The following is a 15,622-nucleotide window of genomic DNA, read 5'->3' as shown; positions in this document are numbered from 1 at the left end:
ATTACACATTTTTGGTAGGCAGCAACTAAGTCAGTTGCTGTATATCAAAAATACCACTTTGGCATAAGGGCCACAAATACAAGAAAAATTCCACAATACGAAACAATTACATATGAAGTAGAATGAAACGATTAAAACAAAGTCACTAGTCCAAGTAATGTAAAGTTAAACACCGATCCACATAAGTAAAACAACATGGAAATATCCTGCATAGAGTTGCGTGCTTTTCTCGGCTACAGTTAAAAGAAATAGATCCACCCGTTAGCGAATCTAATATAATCGAAATGGGTTGATATAATGATAATGACAATAATAAACCCAGAGCAAAAATGATTAGGAGTTAAAAGTTGAAATTTGGTACACAGTTAGGGTACGCCATGAGAATGCAAACAGTAAAAACGGTTTTTTTAAAAAATTCACCCGGCGGAATGGAGATAGACAGTTAAAAAGTACCTTGAGAAAGTCGCTTTCTACTGTACTATTGTAGAAGTTATTTGGGTTTTAGCGAAATATCGAACGTATTTCTATGCACGTAAGAAAATAGTCTAATTAGCATCAAAAGAAATGAAAAAAAGACAAACTATATAAACTACACACTATAATATGATAGTGTTTACAGGATAGAAGTACAAAATGATATAATAATCTTAATGTTTGCTGTTGATGTTTTAACTGACCTACGCTGGGCTAATCCACTAGCTTTTATATAGGCCTATAGACTTTTAAATCAGTGGCGTGCCGTGACATTTGATGATAGGGAAGCTGTTTGTATGATAGCATTTCATACATTTTAATGCAGAATAACCAAGAAAATAACGAAGTTGAAGCCGAAGTTTTAAACGCTAAAACGTGTACGTCGGAAGTTCAGCGCCTCTTTCCTGTAAGCCTAGAAGTTTGACAATGGTGTTTAGATAGTCAGTGGAATCATGTTCGACATTCCAAACGCCATTGTCAAACTTCTAGGCTTACAGGAAAGCGGCGCTGAACGTCCGACGTACACGTTTTAGCGTTTAAAACTTCGGCCTCAACCTCGCTAGTAACCATAGAAAAACTGAGCTTTAAACTTAAACCAAATAAGGTTACTTGATGCACTATTCTGCTAACGTTTATGAACCGTGGCACTGGACCAAAGTACAGTTGTCCCTCGATAGTCCGACGTTTTGTAATCCGACATGCTCAGTAGTCCGACGCACCTCCCGTCAAGGTCACCATAGTCCCTGTCCTCGTTACGTGTTTGCTTGCACAGAATCATGTCGCTATACATACCGTATGTACTGTACATTTATTGGCTTCCATATTTCTTTTAATAAACATATTTTATTTAACCGAATTGGGTGTTTCATTTCCATATTAACCTAGGCAGCATTTTACTCATAAAACGTAGGAATATTGTAGGCTACTGCTAGCGAAACAATGCCAAATATGTCATCACTTTCGGTAATCCGGACACTCGGTAATCCGACACCCCCTTTGGTCCCATGCCTGTCGGATTATCAAGGAACAACTGTACTTGCCCGACGCACTAGTCCGACAATGATAGCACAATGAACCGACAAACTTTGAGCGCGCACAAGTGCTTGCGCGGATTGTCCCGATGGTAGCCCGAAATACCCGAGATGGTTAAGATATAGTCCGTAATAGTATCCAATGGTACTTACTGATTACACTGGTTTGTATCCTAGTGAGTATTGTCTGTCCGGTTGTATCCTTGATGGAATAATCCTGGGACGCCGTACTGTTCGCTTGAGAAGTTGACGTAAACTGTTACACACCGAAAGCTTCTTTGACATCCTGCCAGTAAGGTTTGCCTTGCATATGTGACAACCAAAAACCCAACTAGTGCCACAGCTGCACATTTGATTATGGAGCACTTATCACACTAAATAGCCACACACGATTTATAGTGTCACAACCACGAAAATGTTCTTCCAGCTGTTCAACAGTTGCTCCATAATCAACGTTTATAACAAAAAACAGGGCCCATATTCTGGTCACTATCTTTGGTCTCTTGTCTCTCACAAGCCGGTCGCTGATTGGCTAATCATTTGGCTTAGCCAATCATCGACCGGCTTGGTCGCTGATCGGCTAAGCCAAATGATTAGAGCCTTGTGACAGACCAGAGACAGTGACCAGAATATGGTCCTAGATCTTCCGTCAATTTCTATTTTTTCTTCGAGTGATAATAGTTATAGTCATTTGTTTCTGGAGGACTCAGTCATTTGAATATCAAGTTCACTCTGTATTTGTTTTAACTCTTCAGATTCTTTTTCTATCTTTTTTAATCTAGCGTATAAACGCCAGATTAAAAAAGTTATGGTTTCAAGTTCAGAATCTTCAGTATTCGGTTCTTCGCCCGAATCGTCAATGGCACGTTCTAGTAATGCTTCGTTATGTTCATCGTTCTTTCTTGTTTCAATTTCTTCACTCTGTGTCTGACATTTTGATAGAATATTGTTTTTGCTCTCTTTTTTAACTTATGACGCAGATACGGAATGCCAGATTACTTAAAACGTCGATGACAAAGTCCCACAATAAGGCAGAAGATCGTTCGAATAATAATCCAGTTAATCCAGCACTAAGCACATTGTGTTTAGACTCGTTTTTCTGTCTGTGCAACAATACGGCTGCTCCCACGCGTTATCGATTTCTTTANAAAACTGTAAAAAACATTGATAAAAAGTAAGAAAAACTGCTTAGAATTAAATATATTTTACTTTATTTACTTTTAATAAGAAAGTTTTATTAATGTGATTAAACAAAACAATAGAAGTTTCAGCACGGAAAGTGAGTGACAAATGACTTGGCATATTGTTTTCTTCTCTTGTTCCTTCTTCCTGGAATACTACGTAACCAGTTGTATAATATAAAACAAGGATAAATTCCTTATATTATATTAAATGGGGATATCAGATAGAATGGAATCAATGACATCACTGTGACGTGACATATATGAGATCGGTGGTAAAATTGGTTGATTTCGCTGACGTGTATGGTGAATTTCTTTCTCCCCCCCTCCCTCTGTTTCTCACTTTAATTTTTTCTTATATTAAACAGAAATAATTCTACAGTTTTTTTTAAAAAAACCCTATTAATTTTTTTAAAAATTAATGCCATTTGGTTCTGTAATGTATAGAATGTATTGATACAGCAATAGTAAATGGTATATAGTAAAAAATAATAGATAAGCTCTGTTATTCATTTTAGTTTTGAAATTTCAATTACTTTAGTTATTAAAAAAATAAATCATGAAATTTGGTTTGTTACAGAGAAAAATGAAAAGTTTAGCAATAGTTGCAATTGGAGGAGGTATTGCTTTTTCTGGAATTTCCTTATATAGAGGTAATTCCAAATTTTATAGTGACATTGCTTTGCCTATGATACATGAAGTTTTAGAACCAGAGACTGCACACAGATTTGGAGTAGTTACAGCTGGTGCTGGACTAATACCTAAATCTAAAGTTTGTGATTCTCAAATTCTGGTGAGTAGTTTATTATTTTATTTATTTTATTCTTTAAAACCTAATGAATTATATATGTATGTGTATTTCTTTTCAGGAGACATCATTTTGGGGATTAAAAATTAAAAATCCAATTGGTTTAGCTGCTGGATTTGATAAAAATTGTGAAGCAGTTCCAGGCATATTTAAAGCAGGCTTTGGATTTGTAGAAATTGGATCTGTCACACCACTTCCTCAGCCAGGAAATCCAAAGCCAAGGGTTTTTCGCTTAAAAAATGATTTAGGAATTATTAATAAGTAAGGAATTTTCTTGTAGTTGATATTCTCAAATGGATTGACTAATTTTATATAATACTCATGCTTTCTTTTTTCAAGAAGTATTAACTTGTTTCCTGGTTTCCAAGTAATCTGAATAGGGAAAATAATAACTCCTTGCCATGCATTCACCAAATAAAAAAATACAGTCCATATTAAACTAGGTATGATTTAACATTTTGAGGATAGAAAGTCAATATTTCTTGTAAAATTTTCCAAAATAAAAATCATTAATCTAAGGAGCTACTTTTTTTTATTGATATGTATGACATGGAGTTCTCATTTTTCTATTTAGAAGATAAAATTCTTATCCTGACTATATATAAAAATTAATCTGAGTGTTAATTGAAATTTAACTTACAGATTAACTGATAAGCATTCATATGTATAAATATTTAGCATATAACAAGATATTCTAATATTTGAATTTCCAAATTTTAATAATTTTCAGCAAAATTATCATCTGTATTTAAGAAAATCAAGAATTTAGAATAAATAAATGTAGATGTATTATCATCTGTTAATTTTAATAATTAATAAAAAATAAATTATAAAATTAATTTGGATGTACTTTATAAAAAAAATATGAATATTTAAAATATCAAGTAACACATTATTTTATTCTGAACAGAATATGCATTTATTGAATCTTTGTATCAATCTGATTGTATATGTTTTTTTATTTACAAGTAAAAACATTTCCATCAATTTGTTGTAAAGAAACAGTGAAAAACATCTCTCATATATAAAATATAAGATCAATTAACAAAATTAAAAATTTAAGCTATTCCTTAAAATCCTTAAACTATATAAATCTCATCAAAATTCTTATAAATACTTCTATTTGGAAATTTAAAACAAGAAAGCCAATATAACAATTTTAATATACTGTATATATTTCCAATATAACATTTTGCAGTTTGTTTCCACAGCCTAACACCTAACAATGTTTTTATAATTACAAAAATAAACAAACAAAATATTTTTATATTCTACAACTTCATGCAACATTTATTCTACAACTTTCTTGTGACATTCAAATATACAACATTTACAGATGAAAAGATAAACAAATAAACTACTGTATTATTCATGTAAAATGATTAACTTTTGACAATTTTAACAGTAACAAATACTGTACATTTTCAGTAGTTTAGTGTGTTAAACATGTAGATACAATAGTATGATTAACACTTAAAATTTAAAGAAATTATAAATAGAATTTTTAAATTTTAATTGTAATTTTTACTATATTTTATAAATATAGATAAAATAATTTATCCTATTGTTGAAATAATGAAAATATTCATTGTTATAGCTATGGCTTTAATAATGAAGGACAAGATTATGTATATAACAGATTGCAAAAAATAAAAGAAAACCAACCCAATCTTATTATTGGTGTCAACTTAGGCAGAAATAAAGATAGTGCTTCTGCCATTGATGATTACAAAAAAGGAGTTTTAAAATTTGGAGAATTAGCAGATTATTTAGTTATTAACATTTCCAGTCCAAATACTCCAGGACTTCGATCCTTACAGAAACGTAAACTACTTGAAGAATTATTGGATAATGTAAGCATATTCTCTATTATAAAAAATTAAGAGATTTTAAATCATAAATTAGAGTAAGTCTTAATTCCTCAATAGGACATACTCCATTATTTTTCTTCTTTTCTATTGCACATCAGTACAATTTGTCTAACAGTACAGTAGTGTATTGTTAGACAAATATAAAAAAAACAAAACTTATTTGTAAGTAAGTAAAGTATTTTGCATATTTGAAAATTAATTTTACAGAAATAGAAGTGAAATATTTATCAGTATAGTATTAACTAAATCAATGGTTACTTGTAATTGATTTTAATTATTTTTCATATTGTAGAGGGGTAATAGTTAATTCAGACTTTTCACTTATTGCATATTGTATGTATTTATAATAGGCTGACATTTAAATTTTGTTTTGTGATCTGTCTGGAACTTTTGTATCATCTACCTCAATATTATTTATTTTTAAATACATATAAAATATAGGGGCCAGAGTCTTAANGAAATTCCCCCCGCGGGGGAGAGGGACAGGATTCAGGCTTACCGTGAAGAACTCGGATTCTATTATACTATTTTAGATGCGGGTTTTTGCGTTTTTGATTGCGTTTTAATAGGATACGTCAAGAGAATGTACACTAAGAAGAAATTTTTCGAAAAATTTCCCCCCACGGGGGAAGTGTTATACATTTATAATATATAGATACATTTTGAGCCACAACAACGCGTGGCGGGGTCTGCTAGTGTAATATATGTTGATGATTTAAACAAACATTAAATGTAATGTAATACAGTATATGTTGACGATTCAAATAAACAAAATGTAATTGTGTAGATGCCGAGGTGGCGGGACGAAAAGAGGTTGTAAAAAACAAACGGAGCGAGAGTAGCTCGTAGAAGTGTTTAGTGATCTTAATTAATAAAGAATTATTCGTATCATATAATCTGGCAAGTTAAGTCATTTATAATGCATCATGGCTTCTAAAAAAACAGAAAGGTGATTTCAATTGAAACAAAGCAAGAAATCATCAGGAGTGAAAGTTGACAAAAACTTTCTTGTCGAATGGGGAGAGGTTCAGGAGTTTACCAACACTCATTATCCAAACAGAGCTGAGGCCAACAGGATCAATGATCTCTACGATGACACCTTTGTCCGTCATTTCCGACAGGTGTTAAAGAAGAAAGAGAAACAGACCACCTTGGTCATGTTTTTCAAGAAGCCAGCGGGCAAAAAACAAAGGATGGAACAAGAGAAGTTGACCCTGCAAGTTCCGGTAGCCTCTCCTGAATCTGACTCCGATTAAAAAACAATAAAAAAAGACCCGCTGCAATGTGTAAAAAGTCTGTATCTGCATGAATGTGTAAAGAAAGTGTTCTTCCACCTCCTCCTCACAACATCTGACTACCCGGCATAATTGGTGTCTGCTCCATTTTCATTTTTTATGGTACAGTACGGTTATTTTATGCTGCGGAACGAATTATATGTTTTAACATGTATTTCTATGGGAAAATGCGTTTCGTATAACGGACGTTTCACTTAACGGACGTGCACCTGGAACGGATTAAGTACGTTGTACGAGGCACCACTGTATTTATTTATTTTTTAGAGAATACGAGGGAAGCGGCGCTTCCAACGCTTCTAATGACGGCACGCCACTGGCTATATAGTAGACTATTTATACTCATTGCTAAATTCAGCAGTGCAAGTGTGTGCTGAAGCGGAAGCAGCACACATCCGAGAAGTAATTATTGATGTTGTACAGTAACTCTGCTATAATTTCACTGTTAGGCATCTGTACAGTTGTCTAACAGTGAAATTATAGCAGAGTTATTTAACGTTAATGGAGGTAAACATGCTCTTTTTGTCAGTGTTCCTTGACGAAAGATAATGACATTTAACTGGAATGCAAAAGTACTGTAATGTTCGATTAAGCTCAACATCGAACAAGCATTTAAATTCTTATTTATTTTTATTATTATTCAATAGATTGATAATTCTTGATTATAATGTTATTTTTCAATCTTAAGGAGTCCACCATGAGTGCAACCATCTTGATAAAGCAAAAAAACATCTTACGAGCTGCTGTAAATTAAACTATCAAACTGGACGTTGGCTTGGTTGGATAAGAAGTTTGCACTCATGAAGTAAACAAAGATATTGAGAAAGAACTTTTATTACAATAACTGTTACAAAGTACCGCTTCACAAACAAGGAAAAAGGACAGAAGGATTATGTATTGCCAACTAACAGATAAATTAAACCAATAAATAAAATATTAACATTAAAATTTTAGCATTACGACATTAAGTGTAATAATAATAATGTACATATGCCAACATGCATCGCAATGCAACGCAGCAATCTTATTAGCAATGACTTTGCTTTAGGCTTTCTGCAGCTGCTGCAGAACCCATTTGACAAGTTAGTTGATCTATGCCACAGATTAGACACACGCTAATCTGTAACCTGTGCTGCATATGAACTGTGTATTACATCTGTGTTGTTTTGTGCATAAATGTTTACTATTTTCTTAGTCTATTCTGCTCTTTATATTTCTGCTAAACAATAATTTTTGTACTAATTAAACAATGCTTTCATTTTGTAATTGGATTTTTTTGCCTCTGTTGGTTTCAGTTTTTAGTTCTGTAAAGAGGTGGTAAATCCCGTTAATGGACTACACATGGTCACTTTCCTATATGTGCCAATTACTTCTGTGACACTACAATGGGTGGTTTAAAAGTTATAGGGGATTACTGACTTTCCTAACAATCCTGTATAATTGTATTAGCTATAAAGGAACTAGTTAACTGAGTTATAATTTGATTTTGAAACTGAGTTAGTTTCCGTATTTTTCTGAACCTATCTAATGCTGATGATAAAAAATGATAAACATTTGAGGCTTTCAGAATTAAAAGATGTTTTGTTTTGATTTAAAGTTAATTGTTACCATAACATATTGTTCAACTTTTCAACATGTTTACTTTCAGGTTGTTTTAAAAATATAAAACAAAATGCTTATTATGTATTTAATTTTGTAACAGAAATGAATTACACTTTGCAAAATTTACAATAAATACATTTATTAAACTTTACAATTAGCAAACTAAATACAAAATGTTAATAACTATTTAATGTATTTAAGCTTACAAAATTTCTAATTGTTGGATATCTTATGCAGCAACAATCATTTTAAATTATTAAAATCTAAAACAAAATATTTATCAACTTACATTTAGTTTGGAAGACTTAATTATCAAACTTAAAATTTGAACATCAAAATGCAGTTGCATTTATATATGGATTTTTTTTTTTTTTTCATTTTTAGAGGTAGAAATTCAAGGGAAAACTGTTTAAAAATTTCATTAATTCCCTAAAAGTAAGGAAGTCAATGTTATTAAGTAAAAAATTATTAAAAACATTAGAAAATATCACAGATTTTTCTTTTGTGAGAATTTTGTTTGTTTTGTTTTCTTGGCTCATTGTTTTTCTTAAAATGTTAGCCACTCCAAAAGATTTCAGGTTTCCTTTTATGAAATTAACTTCTCTGATCTTAGATATTTACATTTTAAAAATATCCAATTAAATCAAAGTTCTTATGATGTTTCATCTAGTTAATTCATGCTATCAAATCAATCACAGTAATTGAAAGAAATTTATTTGTTGCATAATAATTAGTTCAATATTTAAATCTTTGACTTGGTTTTGTATATTTACTTCATCAATTAAAGTCATCTCAATAAAATCTGAAATATCAATTAAGTTAATAAATAACAATAAATAATTCAACAAAACAATTCTAATTGGGAACAACAGTAAAATGGAATAAGAAATGCTGTTACTTATTCCTAAGACTATGGTATTAAATGATTTCCAATATAGTTTATGCTTGTGACATTTGGTTTTTATTAGTTTCATTTCACATCTAACGTACTATATTTTTATCTAAATGAATACTTTTAGTTTCTTATAAGTCATCTCCAAGTTAGAAACTTTGAATAAATGGAAGATCAATAAAGTTGAAAAACAGAATTCAGTTTACAACAATAACTCTTATATAAACAATTACATAAAATGCTTTTTCTATTTAAATGATAAACAGGAATGAAAAAGATTCTAATATTCCATTTATTTCATGCTGAGTTTCTAACCTGATGATCAAAACATTTGTTTAATTAAAATCCAAATCCAGCAAATATGCTGTTAAAAACAACTTAAAATCTATTGTAAATTTTTTCTATTCATATCTCAAAATTCTAACTTTTCTGTTAATATGTTTAAAGTTATGACTATTATTATTGTCTTTTTGTATAAGCAGACATCAAAAATCTCTTATTACTCTTATTAGCAAGTGACATTCTGTATACAAGATGTGATCCAAAAGTATCCAGACTTGTGGCATAAGTATGGAACATAGCAACACAATTGGAAGTGGCTAGACAGAGTTAACCTAGGAACTTACCCCATGTGCTATGAGTCATGTATGTTTTTGCTCTTACTGTTTATAGCAATGTTTTGTTCTTATGTGTTACTGTTTGTAAAAATCAATTGAAATGTTGGAAAAATTTATCAAATGTAACAATCATAAGGGATAATTATGAGCACAATTCCCTTATGATTATGATGTGGCATTTGAGGAACACAGTCTGTTACAAAAGGTTGACATTGCATCATAGTGGTGAGTGGCAAGTCCATAACACACCTGCCCATGAATTACAACTTGTGAGGCAGTTTCTTGCAAAGCATCACTTTACCTAAATCCAACAGCTACTCTAGTTGTTTTTTCTCTTCCCAAAAATCAAAATCCATTTGAAGAAAAAGAGATACAGAATGTTGAGGAAATACAACAGAATATGACAAGGCAGCTGTTTGTTATTTCAGACGATGATTTTAAAATTTGTTTCAAGCAGTGTAAACAGCACTGAGCTAAATGGATTGCTTCAGATGGGGACTACTTCAAATGAAATTAAGCTACAAATCTGTAATTATCTTAATTGTTTTTAAAATAAATCCAATCTAGAAACTTTTGGATCACACTTGTATACTTTTACACCTTGTATTCTTAGGAAACAACAGTAAACAGTAAGTTTAGTTTTGTTACTTGCCAATTTATTTAGTAAAATATTTTTATGATGAAATTGCACCTTGTCTGTATTGATTATATATTCACATTCCTATCAGTTATAACAATTACACAGACATTTGAAAATTTATTTCATACTTAGAAATCTTCAACTTTTTTTTTTTTATGTAAAAATGTGAATACTCTCACTTACAAAAACTTTGATCATGATTCAATTCTTTATGATGTTTAATAATTAACTGCATTATTAATTCTAAAAATATTTTCTACTTTGTAAATGTAAATTTTTTTTATACAAGAAAAACCTTCCAACCTATACTTTAAATAAATGATGTTTCAGGGCTATTGGACAAATTTATTGCTGACGAAAAGAAAATAAGGTTGATTTTTGGGTCTGGCATCATAAGTAAATGCAGACACACACACAATACAAGGTAGCACATACCCCCCCTTCCAAAACTGTTTATAAAATTGAATGCAATTGTAATAAGCCTAGAATTTATGTAGGAGAAACTGGATGCATGTTTGAAAAATGAATCAAAGAGCACGAGGTGGCAATATGCCTCAATACAGTAATTCTCCATGGTTCAAACATTCAATGAGTAACAATTAGTCAAATCAACAGAAACAAAATAAAAGTACTACATAATGAAAAAGACACTTATAAAAGGAAATTTAAAGAACATATAGAAATATTAAAACAATCTAAAGATAAATTAACATCTCAGATGGCATAACCATCGATCCTCAATGGTATCAATTAATAGAGTGTGTTCCATCATATACAATATAATTAGAAGTTCAGTCTGTGTTGAACTATACTGCAATATCTCATGGTTTTTATATTGATGTGAACGTTAGTGAGTGTTATGTTTGTGAACCTATATAAATCGATGGCACAATATAAATGTAAGTCAACTATATTTTTTTTTACCATTATATTTTTTTAAAAATTGTAACACATCACACTTGAACAGTACTTCAACCATATAAAAAAACTGACTTGTAGTCACCATCATTTTTTACAAGTTAAAAATAACAGTAGATACTTTATAATTACATCCAATTTTATGTAAGATTTAAAGGTTTTACTGAGTTTTTATGTAATAATTTTCTATAGTAAATTGTATTTTATGTCATTTTGAAAATCTTTTTGTGTGTATTTATGGGAAAGCTCAAATGTGTAATGGAGTTTTAAATTATTTTCTCTCTAAAACATGTAAGTAATATTGTAAAAATCTTTATGAAAATAATAACAATGTCGGGTTTTTTAATCATGCCACTATCCTTTAATAGCACTGAAGAGGAGCTGTGAAGTTACAACAGCCCAAAATGCATATGTACAATCTGTTTAAAATTGCTATAATAAATTTTTTGTCCTTCCAAGAAAATTTTGAATGAGGTGCAAATAAAAGTATTCATTTGAACCAAGAGACTGATTCAATCTCCCTAACTTCATCAGCAAGTTAAATCAATATAATATAATACAGTAGAGCGTCGATTTTCCGAAAGTCAATCATCCGAAAGAATTCCAGTCGGCAAATTTAAATTTTCGCCAGTGCTGTGGCGCTTCAATCTTTGGCTATGTCTTGGGCTACTCAAATATTTTACGTTTTTGATACTAAATTAACATCTGAAGTATAATTTTTTATTATTTTTATATTTTTCAATATATTTATTTTGTTTGTACAAAATAAAAAAATAATTTTTAACGATACAATAGTCTTTGTTAGGCTTAACATCGACGAAAATTCAACGCAAAGCGACACGCAACGGAGAAAAATTTAGACATCGGATACGTTAAACTATTTTTTCGTACGTAAATCAGTTATCCGAAATATCAGTTATCCGGACAACCCCAGTCCCCAATTGATTCGGAAAATCGATGCTCTACTGTAATTACTATTAATAGATTATAGTCACAATAGTGATCAATATTAAAATAATATTAAAAGGACTAAAAGCATTAATTAAAATATACATGAATTTGTATATCCAGTGTTCAAAGAGCACAAAATGTATAATGAAATACATAGTTATGGTGTGATAATACTCTGCAAGAAAATAAAAAGGAAGGACACTAACTACTAGGCCTGTGATCTGGACATAAGAATTCTGATGTTTTCTACATCATCTTGATTTAAGATCATTCCATTGAAAACAACAGGAAGAATACAACCATTAGATGTACAGTATATTTCTTCAGGCAATATAAAAACGTTATCAGACATATTTCCAACTACATGCATTTCCAATTCAGAAACAAATGCATCCAATGAGCTCTTGAAACATCTTTAATCTCATGTGGGTTGGAAGGTTTCTCCTGGTAAGTGCAATTTTATAAATTCAAAATTACATATAAACACCTCAAAGCCCAATATCTTATAATGAAACTAAACAATTACTGGAATTAAATTGGGCTTCTTTATCATTACTATTAGTAAGTACTGAGTAATTTGGTAGAGACGTAGGCTTTATGCACCATCTCTTATTAAATTTAATTATAATAATTAAAATTAATATTTATTAAATAATTTGGAATATTCTGGAAGGAAAGAATCAGTCCAGAGCAGTATTTAATTATTAATAGTAGTGGTAAAGATCTGGTAATTATTTGGTTTCATCATTCAAAATTAATCTTTCTTTATGTAAATCTTTAAAAAATTTAGTATTCTCAGAAAAGTTAACATAAAACCTTGTAACTACTAAACATAAGAAAGTTAAAAGGAAATCATTTTATACCATATTTTGGTCTTAATAATTAATAGTAATTCTAATTATAGTTTGGCTTCCTCCACAGTTTAATGTTAACTATACAAAAAAATTTCTTAAGGTTCTCCTCAAAAGATATACCTTGTTTGAAATATAAAAACAAATTATCTCTCTTAAATTATTATTAAAATTCTTAAAACTACCAACTATAAAATATTGTCTTAAGTCTACATAATATTTTATCAATATTTCTTGTAACATTCCTTGTCAATCTTAATTGTATACTATTTTTATATATTTTTTTAAGTCATTTCAAAACTGAATTTGAATTATTAAATTTAACCAAAGTTTGAATAATATTGTCAAGATTGTTATCAGAACCAAATTCTATATACTTGTAGTTCAGAAAACTTATATTAAACTGAAACAGCAGCTACATGCTTATAGATAATCAGAATGATGATAAACTATCTTCACAGGTTCCAATAATTGAATAATTTGTAAAGGAAGTTTTGATGTTCTGTCTCATGTATTATCCAATTAGAAGTATGAGTGAAATACAATGCTTTAAAAACAGCTTAAGTTAAATATTAAATATATGTAAATCACAAGCATTGATAAAATAGCATTCAAAATTGTTTTGACGTATATAACTTCCAAAAAATGATGTTAAGTTTTTAATTCAAGAAAACTTTTAGAGTGGCTTTGTAGATAATTTGCAATCAATTGGAGGCATATATAGTATTTCTTTTAATAGTTCACATCTGCAAATAGTATAGTTTTTATGAGAAACTAGTAAATTTTAAATTTTTCAAGTAAATGCTCAGATTACGAAGGAAATAATGCATTACATTATTTGGAGTTAGTGCTAAACATTAATAAATTCTTAACTTTAGAATAATTTAATATTGTTAAATTGCAATTACACAATAAAATTCAGTAATACACAGCATAAATTTGAATAGTCACTGACAAAAGAATGAAACAAAAGATGTTAAGTATTTAATTCATTTGATTTATTTTTCATAATTATAATTTAAAAATATAGTTTAAAAAAAAAAATACTATAATAAGAACAAAAGTAAGATGTATTTTATTTCAATGTTTAATTAATTGGCTTAAAATACATCTTATATAAAAATTTTATGATAAAAAAATGTTTTTTTCTTAAGATTATTAAAGATTAGCAAATAATAATTCCTTAAATTAATATAGATTACTATTAATAATTGTCTTTAAAAACACAATCTTCAGATTATTGTAAAATCAATATTTTACTTTCCTTAAAAATATAGAATAACTTAAAACTTTAATTATATACTCTGAATATGGGGAAGTAAATGTAATGAAACTAACAATAGAATGACAATAAATGAATAAAATTTTTTTGATATTTCAAAATAATGATTACAGAGAATTACTGGCAATAGAAATTTCTAGCACCATTTATGTAAACTAAAATAAATCCTTTTATGCATTAATAATTATTGTTTCATTCAGCAAGTTTGATTAAGATGTAACATTGTATGATAAAAATGTTTTTTTGAATTTTAATTGTGGCGTTTTAGTTTTTATAATAAAGATTTAAAAAGTTAATACACACAGTAATATAAATTTAAAGCAAGACCGTTTTTCTTTCAAATACTTCTTGAAAACAAAAAAAATTATATTTAGGTCCTTCCTTTATATAAGTACTGTATATAAAAAAGTGCTAAATATTTGAAGCCAATCATATTCTGATAACAGTGAAGTAATTGAAGTGTTTTGAATGTGTTGTTATATTTATACAAACATTTCATGTTTCAAATGAATATAGATAACATAATTAACAATTTATAAGAATTAAAATTTAAAATCAATAAATACATATTTTCAATCATAGAGTGAAATTAAAACTCAATGTGAAAAGTTGGACTGAGAGAGTAACCCACACTTCTATTAAATGAATTTAAATTTTATTTGGAAATTTGAAAGAAGAATTATAATTAATCTTAGTAAAATGGACTTAACAAAACATAATTAAAATAGATAAATTTTATCCATAGAACAATTGTTTATTGTTGCTTTAATATGGAATGTGTTCTTCCCATTGCATTAGAAATGTTCATCTATTTGATTAGATTATTATGAAATTGTGTCAACAAGAATTTGGAAATTATGAAAAAGTAAGTCAGGTTAGTAAGCATACTCCTGATTATTTAAAGATACTATAATACAAGCATGATACAATTACAATTACTAGTTTCTATTCATTTTGTTACTGAAGATATGTATCAAATCATTTTTATTTATTCATATTCATCATCTATTTTGTCAATTAATGCTCTTTATAATAAGAAATAAAGTAATTTTGACAGAGTCAGATTGACACAGTCATGTTTAATTATTTTTTTATACCAATATAATAATAATGATTTGAATATTGAATATGTAACTGACAAAATTCTAAATAATTCTGTAATCACTGTGCTGTTCCTTCCTTGCATGAATTGCTATTTGACATCTTAACCAC

General features: G+C 29.2%; 2 protein-coding genes across 2 annotated transcripts in view; one reads left to right on the top strand and one right to left on the bottom strand.

The window, feature by feature from the left end:
- Positions 1 to 3,245: 3,245 nt before the first annotated feature.
- Positions 3,246 to 7,776, top strand: LOC111623559 (dihydroorotate dehydrogenase (quinone), mitochondrial-like). The gene is made up of 4 exons (XM_023366173.1): positions 3,246 to 3,479; positions 3,556 to 3,755; positions 5,092 to 5,347; positions 7,612 to 7,776. Exons 1-4 carry the CDS (start codon positions 3,246 to 3,248, stop codon positions 7,774 to 7,776), a joined length of 855 nt encoding a protein of 284 aa, XP_023221941.1.
- Positions 7,777 to 8,463: 687 nt separating this feature from the next.
- The window catches only part of LOC111623557 (short transient receptor potential channel 4-associated protein-like), an 83,705-nt gene continuing 76,546 nt past the window's right edge, over positions 8,464 to 15,622 (bottom strand). The window contains exon 23 of the mRNA XM_023366172.1: positions 8,464 to 8,688. Coding sequence (XP_023221940.1) covers positions 8,578 to 8,688 — 111 coding nt within the window. The 3' untranslated portion in view covers positions 8,464 to 8,577. The remainder of the gene's footprint in view (positions 8,689 to 15,622) is intronic.

Source organism: Centruroides sculpturatus, unplaced genomic scaffold, assembly GCF_000671375.1.
Source record: "Centruroides sculpturatus isolate CEXI.00-Female unplaced genomic scaffold, Cexi_2.0 scaffold16, whole genome shotgun sequence".
Taxonomy (NCBI): domain Eukaryota; kingdom Metazoa; phylum Arthropoda; class Arachnida; order Scorpiones; family Buthidae; genus Centruroides; species Centruroides sculpturatus.
The sequence above is the reverse complement of the archived record's forward strand: the minus strand, read 5'-3'. Positions and strand labels throughout refer to the sequence as shown.

Excerpts from the sequence above, each read along its gene's own strand:
- LOC111623559 (XM_023366173.1), top strand. The coding sequence starts at position 3,246 with ATGAAATTTGGTTTGTTACAGAGAAAAATGAAAAGTTTAGCAATAGTT. Across the intron at positions 3,756-5,091 it reads GATTTAGGAATTATTAATAA|CTATGGCTTTAATAATGAAG; the intron begins GTAAGGAATTTT and ends TCATTGTTATAG. Across the intron at positions 5,348-7,611 it reads TTGAAGAATTATTGGATAAT|CATTACGACATTAAGTGTAA; the intron begins GTAAGCATATTC and ends TTAAAATTTTAG.